Raw genomic sequence first — 17,807 nt, 5'->3', positions numbered from 1 at the left:
CTGACAGATAGCTCAGGTATAAATATGGATAGAGATGAAAACAAAAACAGTGAATGGAAGCGTCCATGACATCAAAGCTAGAAAGAAGATTCTTAGAGAAGTACAGCCCATGTCAACAAAGCGGGGAGGAAGTTTTGAATGGAAGACACGGCAAGAAAACCAATTACGCACACAAGCTAGACCAAAAAACATTTAAAGTGAGAGTACCCGGGCACTCAAGTCATGAAACAAGCACGAGCAGTACCCCCAACTCCCCAGAAGCGCTTTGCTGTTTAATCATAACAAACTGTTACCGGGCTACATGCATCGGGAACACGGGACATATATATCTCAATCTGAGAAAAGAATACTCACAATTGCCCGGGCGATAATTTGTACATCACTCGCAACCAGTGTGTGCTTGAAGTGAGCGTGGCTGATGATATCCTCCCATCGGCCCCATCTGTGAAAAACACAAAATAAATAATAAATCAATTCACACTATATAACGAGCCAAATCTTTTTTTCATTTTAATCAACAACAAAAGTAATGCACACTTAACAGCACTTCCGCTAACTCTCAGTTTTCAAGGTTTTGTCATCACAGACAATTTACACCCTTCCAAAAATATAAAAAACACACTGTAGGTTCATTTCAGACAGTCTCAGGTTGTTCTGTTTTACATTCTGCACCCAACACAGTCAAACATGTAAAAGTTACAAGAATATGAAATAACAAGAAGAGCAAACGCTCGATCGAGTCACTTTCGCAGTTCTGAATATTATATGAGGCATCAGATGGACAGGAAGAAATTGCTATTCACAACACAATACAGATGTAAATAATTTGATGTAAAGAATAATCCTATAAAGTTTGAATCAAATCCGATGAATAGTTTCAGAGATATGATATTTCAATTTTTTTCCTTCAAGACATACCTGTGACCTTGAAAAAGGTCAAAGGTCACCAAAGCAGACGTCAAAGTGTAGAGGTCACTGGGAGTCACGTTCACATAAAATTTGAGCCCGGTCACTTTTATAGTTTCCGAGAAAAGCCCAACGTTAAGTTGTGTGTTGCCGAACAGAAAAGGCTAGTTATCTCCCTTGTTTTTCTGATAACGTTCGTAAAAGGCTACAGATGTAAATACTTTGATGTAAAGAATAATCCTACAAAGTTTCAATCACATCCGATGAACTTTGTCAAAGATATAAAATGTCTAATTTTTCCTTTGACGCTGAAAAAGGTCAAAGGTCAACGAAACCATCGTTAAAGTGTAGAGGTCATTGGAGGTCACGACTAAACAAAATATGAGCCCGATCGCTTTGATAGTTTCCGAGAAAAGTCCAACGTTAAGGTGGTGTCTACGGACGGCCGGCCGGACGGCCGGCCGGACAGACTAACACTGACCGATTACATAGAGTCACATTTTCTCAAGTGACTCAAAAATGACTCCATTACTTAGAATCTGAACCATCAAGATAGTCCACGGCTGCACTAATATAAGAAAGGCTTACGTAGGTTGTTCTGTTTTGCATTCTGTACCTAGACCTGTTTACCCTCATTTTACCTTGACAGAAGATCACTCAGTAAAAAACATAAGAATCCAGCACAGATGCAGAAGAAAATTTGTCGCAGTCAAATATTGTAACAAAACATAATCTGTTTTGCGCAGGGCAATCCAGGGCAATATAAACGATCGTCTCATCACCAACGGGCAAAACAGCCTTGACTACCGATCTCTACAATACGTTCACCTTCAGTGGGAACGCTCAGCCTCAGCCTCTACTATCAAAACTACATGTACTGTGATCATAACCCTCAGATCTTGTGAGGTACACTACAAATCATACATGAATGATTACTTTTCTGAGGAGAAACAAAATAATGAGATGGGTTGAACAAACAACTACATCACTCCCCACATCTACCTGTACCATTAGTACACATAAAACTACGGAATAAACCCGTTAAAGGAACAGTGAAATTTATAATCACTGAGCATCATGTAAGCCTCAATCATTGAGAGGATATCTGGATAATCAACCACCAGTCCATACAAGTACACCCCAACAAGGGAAATGAATAATAGTCATCTATAAATGATTAACAGACCTGTTTACCCTTAACCTGAGGCAAGAGTACTTTTTCAAAAAGTTGAGTGTATTTTTCAAATAGTTGGTGTACTTTGCAAGCAAAGCCATATGGGCTAGGGAAAACGTATGCGTGGGTGCAAACGTGTTTGTGTAAGAATAGCATGTCTTGTGAACATCTTCAGAATTTAACTCCTTCCGATACAACAGAGATAAAACAATTTTATTTACCTGTCAGTTTATAACATTATAACCAGTGTCTTCCAAGCAGATTGATAATGAAAAGATGAAGTTCGTGAAATAACATCTGCGGTTGACAGTGGCAAGTTCATTTTTACAATCATCTCAGAAAACATTGCTTCAGCACGGACTACAGCCTTTTCTTCTGGCAGGATTTGCTTTGCGGGAATGAACTTCATAATTCCTTGGCAGCTTTCAGCGGATTTCTTTGCAGCAACCTTGTCCATGTGAGTTTTGGAACTACAGTGTCGTTCGATGTCATATTTCCCAGCCATGGGCAACGGAGAAATCTCAATACTTGCAGTGTGCATGACTTTTTCCCATAGTAGACTCCACAATTCCTGGCTCTTTCTTATATTTCTCCAAGAAAATCTGGTGCTTCTGCTGTTTAGACTTGGTACAGTCATCCGAAACTGGCACATTTTACCGCTTCATTTTCCCACGATTGTCCAGACAATCGCACGTGCCAACAACTGAACAAGGTTTCCACAGCTGAAGACTCGCTGTCATGGTTATCTCCCTTCAACCGAAACCGGTATCGGTTGTACCATCCCGTAATCAGCACACCAACACCAGAAAACGTATTGTAGACTTTTTCTTATGCGTATTTTGTGCGTGTGTCGCGTATTTGCGTACTGATAATAATTTGGCGTACAAAATACGCCCAAATCGTACTGGTAAACAGGTCTGGATTAATCAATCAATATATATGAGGCTTATATCGCGCATATTCCGTGGGTACAGTTCTAAGCGCAGGGATTTTTTTATTTTTATTTTATTTTATGCAATTTATATCGCGCACATATTCAAGGCGCAGGGATTTATTTATGCCGTGTGAGATGGAATTTTTTACACAATACATCACGCATTCACATCGGCCAGCAGATCGCAGCCATTTCGGCGCATATCCTACTTTTCAAGGCCTATTATTCCAAGTCACACGGGTATTTTGGTGGACATTTTTATCTATGCCTATACAATTTTGCCAGGAAAGACCCTTTTGTCAATCGTGGGATCTTTAACGTGCACACCCCAATGTTGTGTACACGCAGGGACCTCGATTTTTCGTCTCATCCGAAAGACTAGCACTTGAACCCACCACCAAGGTTAGGAAAGGGGGGAGAAAATTGCGCCCTGACCCAGGGTCGAACTCGCAACCTCTCGCTTCCGAGCGCAAGTGCGTTACCAATCAAGAAACAAAATGATGAGGATATGGGTTTGAATAGTTGTCCCCTGACGAGGCTACCTTTCAGTTTTCCCAAATAACCTTTACAAAATCACACTTTTAAAAGAAGTTGTCCTAACAGCTTGAAACTGTAAATCTTGCCGAAAAGTACCATCTTTGGGAGAGGTACTTAGGGATCTCTGGGCTGCCTACTGCATTTGCCGGGTTTGGCAGACCCTTGATTTTTTACCCCTATGATTTTGAAGTCCGAACCGCAGTGAGTGCAGAAGGCGTACTTCTCCCCTTGATTTGAGGGCACAATACACGGAAATAGCTTGTAGTACTCTGGCCGATATTTTTGCAAATACAGCTTCTTTTTTGTGATAGTTTCGTTTTTTTCTTGAAGAGAATCTTCATCCGTTTCGGTTTCATGCTCGCGAGCACTGCTGCCACGTTTTCTCGCAGACATTTTGCGTGGCCATGAGGCGTTCCTTTCCCGTTCTTCAGTGCAAAAGAGTGCCCGGTAGTTGTCTCCCCTGTCGCTCCTAAATCAGTATGGGAATGATGCATACTGGTTTAGACCGTTTGGAATGCAGAAGATTATTGATGTTTCCAGCGGAAGAAATGTTTCGGAGACGGAAGAAAGCTTTGAAATTCGGAAGATTCTTCCGCCAAAAGCGGAAGGTAAACAGGTCTGTGTATCCAACACAGTCGAACATGTCAGAGTTCCCAAGAATGTGAAATACAAGAGACTCTACTCCATTACTGACAGACATCATGATAGTCCACGGCTGCACAAACATAAGAAAGGCATACGTACCCGTAGATCAAGAGATGTTTCTCCACCTTGAAGCAGTCAGACCTGGTGTAGCCCTCGGAGGAGACTCCCTCGTTGTACATGAAGTCGTCATCATTTCCTCGGCCGCCTTTTCGAAGCTTGCGACCTCTTCTGAGCGCCTTCATTTCATCGTCGCTGTCGGACGAGGACTCCAGATCACTGATGTCCACGATGGCCTCTTCCTTGCCGTAACGCGACGTCTGCCTGCGCTGCCGCGGTTCCTGGATGATCAGCTCATCCTGTGAGAATAAATACACAAGCAAGATGTATATTCATGGAGAGTTAAATTATACAAAAAGCTAAACACTCACTAGAACATCGACCTTTTCTGATTTGAAGTGTGAACGGCCTAAACAAAAAGAGAACACAACAGTAACTAGGTCTGGTACATTCTTAATCAATATTTCGACAACTTGCCGCTGCTTTCTTCAGGATGGTAAAAAAGGTGTGAACAGGTTTCATTCTGCCAGATAAGAAAGCAAATTCATATCACTCATAATGCCAGCCATTTAAAGCATTGACTGCTCTTAATCGCATTTTGTCCAGGTGATAGTGCAGCTTATCTTCAAGGAGCACTAGTACTCCTTTTGCTCCACAGTATTTATGTGCAGGAAGCAAAGTTTGCTGAGGACACACACTCGGAACAGTCCTTTTAAGTTTTATTCCAGCTCACCAATTTTCCTTTTGTTCGTGTAGTGAATGTATGTTTTTGTATACTTGTGTTGTTGTTTTTACGCTAGTGGTGGTGGTGTTGTGTTGGTATGCATGTATTTATATAAAAAAAATATTAAATTTTTTTTATTTCCATTTGTGATGTCAGGGCTGAAATAGCCTGTCGCTAAATTGTGCTGTGGAGCTGTGAAGGTGAAGTTCTAATATTTCTTCTTTTTTTCATCATGACTGCCATTAAGGACAAAGCTGCAACAAGTAGCTGACCTTGTGATTTACCATGTCCATGTCAAGGTCAGCCTTCTTGGCCCATTTCTGCCAGAAGTTGGGGTCGTTGATGTCGATGTCTGTGCGGTTGTCCGACACACTGAAGCTTGCCTGCAACAAAACATGACACAGTCAGTCATAAATTCGATTGTTAATGATAATTGCATGCATCATTTCAATGACAGATTGTTTTGTAGGGAAGCACCTAAAGCCCGTACAAAATGTGAATTTGCCAGGTCTGGCAGGGCTCCCTGAGATATTCTCCCTCCCGTTTCTTACGTAACCAGTCATCCATGCAACTGGCACGCCTTTTAAAGAGGTAAGGACTGTGTGCATCAGAAGAGAAGTACAATAACAGACCTGTGCACACTCAAAACGCTCATCAGTAGTAAACAAACCAAATTTCAGTAGTTTTTAAAAGGTTTCAGTAGTAAGCTGTAACGACAGTTCAAGACATAATTCTGCTCACAAAGCACACAGACTGGATTTTACGATCTCCAGGTTGTCTTGAGAATAACTGACTTCCAGCACTGTTGTGCCGTTTTCTTCTTCTTTGGTGACAGAGCTGGTGTCTCCTCTTCACTATCTTTTGTTTGTTTGTTCGTTTGCTTAACGCCCAGTCCACCACGAAGGGTTATATCAGGGCGGTGCTGCTTTGACATTTAACGCGCGCCACACACAAGACAGAAGTCGCAGCACAGGCTTCATGTCTCACACAGTCACATTATTCTGACACCGGACCAACCAGTCCTAGCACTAAACTCATAATGCCAGACGCCAGGCGGAGCAGCCACTAGATTGCCAATTTTAAAGTCTTAGGTATGACCCGGCCGGGGTTCGAACCCACGACCTCCCGCTCACTGGGCGGACGCCTTACCACTAGGCCACCCTGATGCGGTCTCTTCACTATCTGAATCTCGCACTCTTTTTTTCTTTTTCATGTTTCACTTTAATCACAAGTTGCCACATAGACGATGGATGAACTAAGTCTAAGAACAAAGACTCAATGCTGAGAACACGCGCGCTTCCGGTAAATCGGAAAACGTCTTTTCAGCGCAACGGCCAACTAATTGGTCAAAACATTTTAAAACAGAAAAAAAATAAATGATATTTTTTTTTTTTTTTTTTTTTTTTTAGTAAAACATCGGAATTTCGGAATTTTAATTACAAATCCGTAGCACCGTATTCTGCATATAAAAATCGGAGAAATTACAGAGAAACCGTAGATGTGCACAGGTCTGCAATAGCAACTTGCAGGAATGCCAAAGTAAATGCAAATGGAACCTGCCCAAATTATCAGTGGTAATTTTACATTCAAAACACAAACTGACCTTGGCAAATGTTGAGCCCTTGCCCTCACTCTCAATCTGGATGACCTTGGTTCGTCGCTGAAGGATAACGTCAATGTCCTCTTCGCAGAACTGGTCTCCGGCGTTATCATCCTCCATCAAGGCACCATAGGCTCCCTTCTTCAGCAGATCTTCCACCTCTTTCTTCGACAGCTGACTTGCCTGCAAACAGCCAAACACTCTTCACTTTAACAGGTCAAAGAAGGCAAGGACAAGGTGTTCTGAGGAGGTGAAATTAAAATCACCAGGACATGATCACAACCAAGTTGGTTAGTCTCCTTTGTTCTAGATACTAGCCATTCTCATTCGAACTTCTCCATGTGGAAAACCCAACCTCACCCATACTGAAGACCCACTTGTTGCTGCTAACCAATATTAGGAATTATAAAACTGGAAGGTAAGTAACCAGAAGGTTTCTCTCAGAATATACAAGTTTCCCACATGTGCTCGCAATACCAGACACACTAGTTATTCACCACAAGATGAGAAACAATAAGGGCAAAGCCCATACGACTCACATACTTGACCTTTACATGACCTTGACCTTCAGCTAAACCTAGCAATGACATCATACACTAAGAACTGCTTTACACATTTTTCCTACCAAAATACAGGTGACCTTGACCCAAGGTCAAGGTCATCCAAGGTCATGCAACACAAAGCTGTTAATTCAAGACATAGGAAGTACAATGGTGCTTATTGGCTCTTTCTACCATGAGATATGGTCACTTTTAGTGGCTCACTACCTTATTTTGGTCACATTTCATAAGGGTCAAAGTGACCTTGACCTTGATCATATGTGACCAAATGTGTCTCATGATGAAAGCATAACATGTGCCCCACATAATTTTTAAGTTTGAAACAGTTATCTTCCATAGTTCAGGGTCAAGGTCACTTCAAAATATGTATACAATCCAACTTTGAAGAGCTCCTGTGACCTTGACCTTGAAGCAAGGTAAACCAAACTGGTATCAAAAGATGGGGCTTACTTTGCCCTATATATCATATATAGGTGAGGTATTAAATCTCAAAAACTTCAGAGAAAATGGGAAAAATGTGAAAAATAGCTGTTTTTTTAGACAACATTTATGGCCCCTGCGACCTTGACCTTGAAGCAAGGTCAAGATGCTATGTATGTTTTTTGGGGCCTTATCATACACCATCTTGCCAAATTTGGTACTGATAGACTGAATAGTGTCCAAGAAATATCCAACGTTATAGTTTTCCGGCCGGACGGACGACTCGGGTGAGTACATAGACTCACTTTTGCTTGGCATGTGAGTCAAAAAGGGAGAAAAGCAAAACATGAGAGAAATGTTCAACAGAATGTAGAAACTCACAGAGTTGGGTCCCTTGTCTCCTCCCATGGACTGCAGCACAGCCTTGTCCAGACCCAGTTTCAGGGACGCTTTGTCGAACATCTCGCGCTCGTACGAGTTGCGTGTGATGAGACGATACACCTTGACAGCTTTGCTCTGTCCGATGCGATGACACCGAGCCTGAGCCTGTCAAAGAGAAATGCAAGCGTAATGGTCTTCGTGTTATCTTTGGTTTGTGGTTCACTGCAAGCAGAGCTTCACTGTCAGGTCTTACACTGTAACCTTACTGGTTCAAACACTTGTATAATAGCTCTATTTGAAATAAACTTGTAGCTGACTTATTTTCTTCACATTTCACAATATGTGTGATGAAGCAAAGGAGGTAGAGTATAAACGCTTCTGTGACATTTGGCGCTTACTTCACAGCACTTTTCAGATAGGGAGGTGGAAGGAACAAAAGACATAAGCCAGCAATGAAACATCAAACCACTCTAGGGAAGCAGCTAACGTTTTCACAGCCAAAGACGTGTAGGATCTGGCACAGCTTTCTTGACTCGCTCTTCTTCCTTTTCTTAGGCCCCCCCAAAAAATAGGTCTGTTTACGGTAACATAGGCCAAAAAAATAGGGTCGGTAGGTCGGGATTTTTCCCCCCCCCCCCCCCCCCAAAAAACCATATTTTTACGTTATTTTGCCAAAAAAACAAGATTTTTTTCCCCCCCCAAATGCCAAAAAAAAGTCTAGGGTCGCGCGAAAAAACTAGGGTCGGTCGGGTTACCGTAAACAGACCTATTTTTTGGGGGGGCCTTATGCCTCTAGCTACATATTACAAAAGGATTCCTTTGACAGAGGTAATGTCACTTCTCCTGATTTCAATAAGTATAACTGGCTTACTCTGACACGGCAGAGCGTGTCTAAGGCATAAAGTTCTTTGCACCAATGCCAACTATGAAAAGTAGTGGTAATGTCACTTCTCCTGATTTTAATAAGTATAACTGGCTTACTCTGACACAGCAGAGCATGTCTAAGGCATAAAGTTCTTTGCACCAATGCCAACTATGAAAAGTAGTGGGAATGAAAAGCCATATCTACCTGCAGGTCGTTCTGTGGGTTCCAGTCAGAATCGTAAATGATGACAGTGTCAGCGGCCGTCAAGTTGATGCCCAGACCTCCGGCACGGGTACACAGCAGGAATGCAAAGCGGTCGGAATCTGTTACAAAACCACCAATCCAGATCAGTTAAGAGAAAGAGATATACTTTGCATAAAAAAACCTGGTTATTTCCCACATTCTTCGCTGCAAATGCTAGATTGTAGGAAATGAGACGCTGTCTCATATTCTTCACATGCTGTGATACTGTATTTTGATTCACACAAAAGCTTTATTTCATGAATTGGACAGCTTCAATGATAGAAAATATACAGACAGATTTAGATCAGAAGAAAGCACGCAAAACGAATAAGCAAAAGAAGGAAAGTCCAATTTACCTGGTTTTGAGAATCTATCAATGGCCTCTTGTCGCATAGTGCCTCTGATTCGTCCATCCAGTCGCTCAAACATGTACCTGTAAGCATAGACAAATACAAATAAAAACATCAGTAATATTTACAGCGCTATGCTTACTTCCATACACACATTATACCGGCAGCAACAATGCCTGCTCGGTCAGGAACATATGATTGTTTCTCGGAGTTAATGAGACTTTTTAAAGCCTTCGTAAGAACTTGAAAGCATGAAAATTAGGGAGTAGGAGGTTGGAAGCAGTACACCTGACTGATTTTCGGGGGTGTGGGGTGTGGGGGGGAGAGGGATGGTGGGGCACTTCTCAGCATTTCACCCTTAAAAAGTTTCCTATTATCCCCAAACTTGTGCCCCCCTTCTTCTTCTGCATTCAAGGGCTGAAACTCACACGTACACTTGTTTTTGCACAAGCAGGTTTTAACACTATTGTGACTAGCATTGCCACAGCGCTAACGTCCTGCCTGCCCAAGCTTGCCACCAAGAAACTTCCCAAAAAACAGTAACTGTAAAGCAAGCTTGAATTAAGTCCAATCACCACCAAATTTTGTGTACTAATTTAAATATGGATGCCCAGTTCAGTCGTGCTATTTATAAGTTTGTCACACGATTTGTTTTAGCAAAGGGGGATAAAGAGGGGTGATAATGTGCGTTTTTTAACGTTTTTTTGTGTGTGTTTTCTTTTCCACTGCTTTTTTAAAAGTTATTTTTTAACAGAAAGTATCATAAATAATGTTATAACCAAACAAGGTGTAAAACCTATGAATTAGCTGAAATATTGTTAACATTGTACACAGAAATAAGGAGACAGTACAAAGAGAAAAACAAGCAAATCACGCATTCACTCACAGCATCCTGACTCAAATGAAACAAAACTGTGACACTCACCAAATAATGTCCAGATAAGTCACATTTTCACAACAAAGTACCAACTGTACACCTATGAACATTTCCAAAAGGATTAAGAGGCTCCAGCCAGCCATTGTTATCAGTGCTGCCACGCCCCCTTGCACCAACACGATTCCGAGATGTGCGTCTAGCAGTACCACCCCTGCCACGTGTAGTTTGCCGACTCGTACTAGCAACAACAGGACTGTTTCTTCCTCACTATCACAGCTATTATCGCTTTCTTGAGGCGAAAACGACACGTCGGAATCATGATCTACAGGATCCTCAAGATCCAACATCCGGAAAATCTCCTCCCGTGACAAGGCTCGCCTTCGATTCATTTTTTTTGTTCGAAAAAACCACGCAAATCTGCACTAATTTGATCAGAGCGGAAGAGGAAGTCACGTGTATCAAGGGAAACAACTCAATTTATTGCAAGCTTCAAAAACCGGAAAGCAATCACGAGTCGTGTACCTTGTATGACTGTTACTGAAAAATTCACCTCCCGTTCATGGGCGTGTCAGCGCTGCTACTGATTTATTCACCTCCCGTCGCGAAAGTGTTAACGTGTGTGACCAATTTTACCCCGCCATTTTGGCAGCCATACGCCGTTTTTGGGGGAGTGCCCCCCTTATAATTGATACCTATACTGCCAGCCTACCCACAACCCCAATGTTGAAGGGCATGAAAAACGCTCACTTTTCCTGCACCATATTCCCCGTACTTTTGCCCCCCTTCTAAATGATACCCGTTCAGCCAGCCAACCCACAACCACAATGTTGAAGAGCACCAAAAAAAAAGCTCACTTTTTCTGCACCAGGTAGTCCTCGATGATGTCGAGGACGCGGATCATCTGGGAGAAGATGAGGACCTTGTGCCCGCCCTGCTTGAGGCGCGGCAGCAGCTTGTCAATGAGCACCATCTTCCCTGACGAACCCACCAGTGCCGCCAGCAGCTGCTCGTGGTCTCTGGCTTGCTGCTCGAACAGGATGTTGTCCTCCGCACCTGTGTACAGGTAGACAAGGGATAGTGACAGATGTGGGAACAAGCAATTATTCAATGATATACGATACCTATACATACACAGTCTGGTGGCGACCTTACAAACAATTTTCTGCTGCTGATGACGGAGTAACCGAGACAGATTTTGGTCTCGAAATTCGTTATGTAACGTCAGCACAGCCATCAAGACCTATGATTGGCATTAATTGGTGAAATGCAAAGCACGAGCATGTGTGTACTTTCAAAGTAAAAAGTTGAATAAATACAGAGTATCAAGAGAGTCTAACATTAGTCTGCCAAATACAGGCAATCTAAGTTGATCCGGAGGCAGTTGTCTAATCAAAGCGAAGTCCGACGTCCCTGGTAAGCGGTATGCTAGTGTTGCTATCATTTTTCTAGATGTGAATGGCTTTGAATAATGAATCCTTCATCTTTACTGACCGTTAATGAGGTAGGGGTGGTTGCAGCACTTGCGTAGTTCCATCATGGCGTTCATGAGACTGGGCATGTGGGTTGTGCCCCCTTTGGACAGGAATGTGAAGTTACGCTCCAGGATGGCACGGTAGTACTTCTTCTGGATGTTGGTCAGCTCCACCTGTAGCCAGAGAGAATCATTTTTTTCATATGATGCAATATGCACGTAAAATAAAAATTGTTGGCTGAAACATGTGTGCCTTACATCAGGCTGGAAAACAGAAGTGAAAATAAATCTCTGAAAACTGTCCCGCAATGTTTTATCTACTTATTTATTTGTGTGTTTTTGTGTATGTATTTTTGTTGTTGCAATTTACAAGGTTATCTGATGGTCTCTCCTGGCAGTTAACACACATAGAATGTTATTCGCAGTGATGTCCGAAAGATTGCTCTCTGATAATTTTCTTCAAAGAATCCTTTTTCCTCAGGCCTGTTTTTTCTCTCGGGAAAACAGTCTGTGGTGACTTTTATTTCCAGCCAGCATGATACAAAGCTCATCACTGCTACATGCCACTGCTATCAGTTCCAGCATAACTGATACAAAGCTCATCACTGCTACATGCCACTGCTACATGCCACTGCTACATGCCACTGCTACATGCCACTGCTACATGCCACTGCTACATGCCACTGCTACATGCCACTGCTATCAGTTCCAGCATAACTCAACACTCTCACTCCTTCAAGCTTCCCCATCCAACAGCCAAATTCAGACCCCTGTATCTCTCTTTGCTTTCACCCAAAGACAATCTATCTGAGCACTACTCTGCTAGTTGAACAGTTGTGCGATAGAGAAGCTGTTCTTCGTCAGTGATGACAATTTTCAGTAAGAGACACAGTGCATGCATTGCAACAGAATTTTCGGAAATAAATCTTTTCCGGTTTGTATGGTTGTGAAAGAGTGAATGCCCTTGACCTTGCTATTCCTCTGACAAATTACTTCACACGTGCTCCTGTCCACGTGGTTCCGACACACCCCTCGCTAGTGATTGGCCCCACACTGTTCTATTTGGTGCGAGATTTGCACTTTCAGCTGAACTCGCTTACAGCTCGTTGGCTCACTTATAGCGTGCCGCGGCGCGGCCAGTGACCTTGATTCCCTTTCGCGCGTTGTCTCTAGCACACAAAGGCTTGTGTGCGATGGCGCCAGTTTGAAAAATACGTGATTCTTGGTGTGAAAAAGGGATCGTTTCAGTGACTTACACCTGGGATTATGTTCATCTTGTGTATTTTGTTACTTGAATATACAGGCATTGTGTTGGTGCAAACTGGAGTTTATTTATTCGACTCGTTTTGTTTGATTTTGTGGTAATACTAATATCACTGGCACTCAGCTCTTGTTCTTTGTTCCTGTTAAAAGAAACAGAATTTGCGCGTTGTATATCAGTTTATAATCACACTGAATACTGATAACAGCCCAACCGACTGTGTTTTTATTTTGCCATCAGTAAGTACTTAGTCTTAACTGTGTGATAGAGTGAAAACAAGTTAGGTTAAAGGTGTTTGTGTATGATTTCTGAAGCACTTTTGTGGGGTAAGTTGTGTGAATTAACCCACGCGCAGGTTCTCGGAACAGGCACTCGCTACAGTACGCTATTATATGCAGCTCTGTTGACTGTCGTGCATTTCATCTTGTTTGTTTTGTTTTGTGTTTTCCCCCTTCTTTTTATATTTAGTCAAGTTTTGACTAAATATTTTAACATCGAGGGGGAATCCAAACGAGGGTCGTGGTGTATGTGCGTCTGTCTGTCTGTCTGTGTGTGTGTGTGTGTAGAGCGATTCAGACTAAACTACTGGACCGATCTTTATGAAATTTGACATGAGAGTTCCTGGGTATGAAATCCCCATACGTTTTTTTCATTTTTTTGATAAATGTCTTTGATGACGTCATATCCGGCTTTTCGTGAAAGTTGAGGCGGCACTGTCACGCCCTCATTTTTCAACCAAATTGGTTGAAATTTTGGTCAAGTAATCTTCGACGAAGCCCGGGGTTCGGTATTGCATTTCAGCTTGGTGGCTTAAAAATTAATTAATGACTTTGGTCATTAAAAATCTGAAAATTGTAAAAAAAAATAAAAATTTATAAAACGATCCAAATTTACGTTTATCTTATTCTCCATCATTTGCTGATTCCAAAAACATATAAATATGTTATATTCGGATTAAAAACAAGCTCTGAAAATTAAATATATAAAAATTATTATCAAAATTAAATTGTCCAAATCAATTTAAAAACACTTTCATCTTATTCCTTGTCGGTTCCTGATTCCAAAAACATATCGATATGATATGTTTGGATTAAAAACACGCCCAGAAAGTTAAAACAAAGAGAGGTACAGAAAAGCGTGCTATCCTTCTTAGCGCAACTACTACCCCGCTCTTCTTGTCAATTTCACTGCCTTTGCCATGAGCGGTGGACTGACGATGCTACGAGTATACGGTCTTGCTGAAAAATGGCATTGCGTTCACTTTCATTCAGTGAGTTCGACAGCTACTTGACTAAATATTGTATTTTCGCCTTACGCGACTTGTTTGTTTTAAGCATGTACATAGTGTGTGTGTGTGTGTGTGTGTGTGTGTGTGTGTGTGTGTGTGTGTGTGTGTGTGTTCATATGCGTGTGAGGGAATGTGATCCCGCGTAAAGAGTGTGTTTACACTCACATTTGAACCGTTTAGTTTGAAATTACACCCACTCTATTCCATTACAATGCACGTCATCTTTTTTTTCTTCAGCATCTCAGAGAAATAACAACCCCAACTGTTGTGCTGTGTTGTTTTGTTTCGTTTTGTCTGTTCTGTTTTGTTTGCGATAATGAAACAAACGTTAAATTGTCGTCGGATCGACGAGTTTTCTTTCCTGTGGTATATATACAAGTTTGTGAGAACAATACGAGTGAAAAACTGTGTTGAAAAACTTTCAAATCGACTTGTGTGCTGCTATTGGATTACTGACCAACAGTTGCAGGGTCAGGTAGGCTTTTTGTTTTCTTCACATGCAGCTAACAATTTGCATGAACATGTATTGAAAGACCGTTTTTTCTTTCTTTTATATTACAGGCATTAATTGCACTATTTTGAATTATATAAACGCAAAACAAATTTCACATGCGCACCATACGCATGCCTATAATATGTTTTTAAATACGACTGTATATACTCTGTTGTTTGTATATATATTTTGTAAAGTGTTGTACATGTATATATCAGTGTACTTAGGGATTACCTTTGTCTTTTTTTCCAATATTTTGTGTTCTTTTATTGTGACACATTGATTATGATGTTTTGTTTACTGTGTTGTCTTCTGTCCTCTTATAGATTGTGCCGTGCTTTCGGATGTTGGGTTTCCTGTTTATTTAACTGTAGCATACATGTGTTTTTCAGATCTGTAAGGTGTGGTATAATTATTTACTTGAAGAGCAAACACCTTTTTTAATTCTCTCATTTAGCCTTTTTTCTGTCTTGTAAATTGTGGCATGTTTTGTTTCATACGATTGACATACATGTATTATCCGCCTATGTGTTGTCTGGGGCTAATATCATGTGGCACTTCGAGCGGATTTGGGTGAGCGCGCGCGAGCTATTTTTTTTTCTCCTGTGGTATATTATATATATATACAAGTTTGTGAGACTTGTATAGGAGGGCCGTGAGGTAAGCTTTTTTGTTTTATTCACATGCAGCTAACAATTTTCATGAACATGTATTGCCGTAAGATCTTTTTTCTTTCTTATATGTTACTGACATTATCTACACTATTTTGAATTTTATATCTACACTATTTTGAATTTTATAATTATATAAACGCAAAACAAATTTTACATGCGCACCATCAATGACTTTTACTAGTAGTCCTTGGCATAATATGTATGTAAATACGATATACTCTACTGTTTGTATATATTTCGAACGCACACACACACACACGCACACACACTCTCACACACACACACACATGTACACATACACACACACACACACACGCACGCACACACACACACAGTGACACATTGGAAAACACCGCCATGAGTAAGCATCTTCGGCGTCATTGACAAACCTCCAAAAGGGAAAAGAAAGGTCACCTGTTATTCTATTCTCAAGAGTATACAATGTATAACCACTGTTCTACTTTCAAGTATTACACCCTACGCATGGAGACTATTTCCTTGCGGGAGTATATAGAGGGCCACTTATCAGGCATTCTGAACAGTGCAGAAAACGTTCTCACTGTTTTTAGGCTCTCTCTAGAGCGCGCGAGCTACAGAACCTTATCAACACAGCAGCTGCTGGCCACGCTAGCTGCAGACAAAGAAAGAGTCGTCTGTCAGGCGCCACTGTGAATGGGGCCGGGTAGAAGGGAAATGGGGGGAGGAAAGGAAAGGGAGGGTAAATAGGGGGATGAGGGTGGTTCTTGCCGGTTATTTTTAGCTGGAGCCAGCCTGGAGCAGAGAGTGCCTGAAATGAAACACAGTGGCCCCTCCAATGTTTGTCCGAGGTCAAAGCAAGACTATTCACTCTTTCAGAACCCCTACAAACCCGACAGTTATTTTCGGAATTTGTCTATTCTTCGAATCCCCCCACTAACCTCAATGATGGTCTCTTCCTTGGGTGCAAGGTTTTTCTCCACGTCTTCCTTCAGTCGTCGCAGCATCATCGGCTTCAGAATCTGAAGTAAGGACACAAAGGATTAGACACATGTACGCAAGAAAATCACAAAGAGAACAGTCGAATCATAAATAATTATGATGTAACAAGGCATTAACGTTAGCAAGGAAATTGATCACAAGATCGTCACTACAAGTTTTATACATGAACACACAAAAAAGGTCTGTATCGATTGAACACTGGATTTCCCTTCTTTGAGCCATGTGACGTCAGAGGCCGACAAAACTTCATATTTAGGCGGCCAGCCGAGACTACAAAATAGTGCATGTTTTTGTGCGTTCAATCATAAAAACTAAAAGAAATTCTAACCAGAATCGATCGATACATAAAAGTTATTTGTATTTTTGACCAAAATATGAAATTTTACACAGATCTCGACAGTCATTGTTCACCTCGACCACGAGGAACACTGACTGTCTCGATCTGTGTAAAATGTCATATTTTGGTCAAAAATACAAATAACGTATAATAAGATATTGCTAACTGAATTTTTTGTCGATAACTTTCACAAACATTCCACTCTTTGTATTCACTTGAAACTGTTCTTATATATTCTATCTAGCAGTGCGCTGTAGAAAACAGTAGAATCTCTTTCAAGACTCTACAATGAGACCCCCTCTACTATATAAGCCTTTTAATTTTTTAATCAGACTTTTTTCTTCAGTGTCACTAAATTGACCTCCATTTTAAGACTCCCTCTCTTTGAAGAAGCAAATGAGAAGAAGAAGAAGAAGAAGAAGGAGAAGAAGAAGAAGAAGAAGAAGAAGAAGACCAACATTTTTCAGATTGTAAGTGATCTTTAAACACAGACACCACTTTAACAGTTCATTATAAAGTGAACATTGTGAATCTTGAATTCAATAACATGGGTGGGACAAGAGGAAAGCCTGCATACTAAAAAGATGGGAGGTTTGAAGCCTGCAGAAGGCCTTTTCAACCCAACAGGGGTATCGGCACACTAACCTCTTTGAGCTTGTCGACCTGTGACTCTGTCTTGAGTTCACCAAAGTCCTTGATGAAAGCAGAGGCGGAACAGAACTTGCCGGGGTTGAGGAAGTTGAGCAAACTGAACAGTTCCTCTGTGTTGTTCTGCAGGGGGGTACCCGTCAGTAGCACACGATGCTCCTGCAACATCACAACAAGATTTGGGTGCGTGCCCCTTGCGGGGGCAAAAAACATCGAGGTCACAAGCAGGGTCAAGGGGAAGGTCGGCTGGGCGGACAGGAGTATGACGGCTTACTAGTGCCAAAACCTACTGTTACCCATTATCACGTGATAATTACTAATTAACGCTGTCAGTTACTGTTTTCATCTGTTAGTTACTAATTTTCTCGGGAAAATTACTAATTT

The 17,807-nt window shown here is 41.5% G+C and overlaps 1 protein-coding gene across 5 annotated transcripts in view; it reads right to left on the bottom strand.

Moving 5' to 3' along the window:
* The window catches only part of LOC138960015 (chromodomain-helicase-DNA-binding protein 8-like), a 116,165-nt gene that overhangs the window by 36,895 nt on the left and 61,463 nt on the right, over positions 1-17,807 (bottom strand). For all 5 annotated transcript variants that reach the window (XM_070331737.1, XM_070331758.1, XM_070331754.1 and 2 more), the window contains 11 exons: positions 17,421-17,582; positions 16,378-16,458; positions 11,765-11,918; positions 11,128-11,326; positions 9,403-9,479; positions 9,008-9,126; positions 7,939-8,103; positions 6,581-6,760; positions 5,250-5,360; positions 4,296-4,552; positions 355-442 (listed from right to left, as the gene is read on the bottom strand). In XM_070331737.1, coding sequence (XP_070187838.1) covers positions 355-442; positions 4,296-4,552; positions 5,250-5,360; positions 6,581-6,760; positions 7,939-8,103; positions 9,008-9,126; positions 9,403-9,479; positions 11,128-11,326; positions 11,765-11,918; positions 16,378-16,458; positions 17,421-17,582 — 1,593 coding nt within the window. The remainder of the gene's footprint in view (positions 1-354; positions 443-4,295; positions 4,553-5,249; positions 5,361-6,580; positions 6,761-7,938; positions 8,104-9,007; positions 9,127-9,402; positions 9,480-11,127; positions 11,327-11,764; positions 11,919-16,377; positions 16,459-17,420; positions 17,583-17,807) is intronic.

The sequence above is a fragment of the Littorina saxatilis genome, linkage group LG1, assembly GCF_037325665.1.
Source record: "Littorina saxatilis isolate snail1 linkage group LG1, US_GU_Lsax_2.0, whole genome shotgun sequence".
NCBI lineage: Eukaryota > Metazoa > Mollusca > Gastropoda > Littorinimorpha > Littorinidae > Littorina > Littorina saxatilis.
Note: the sequence above shows the minus strand (reverse complement) of the source record. Positions and strands in the feature narration are given on the sequence as shown.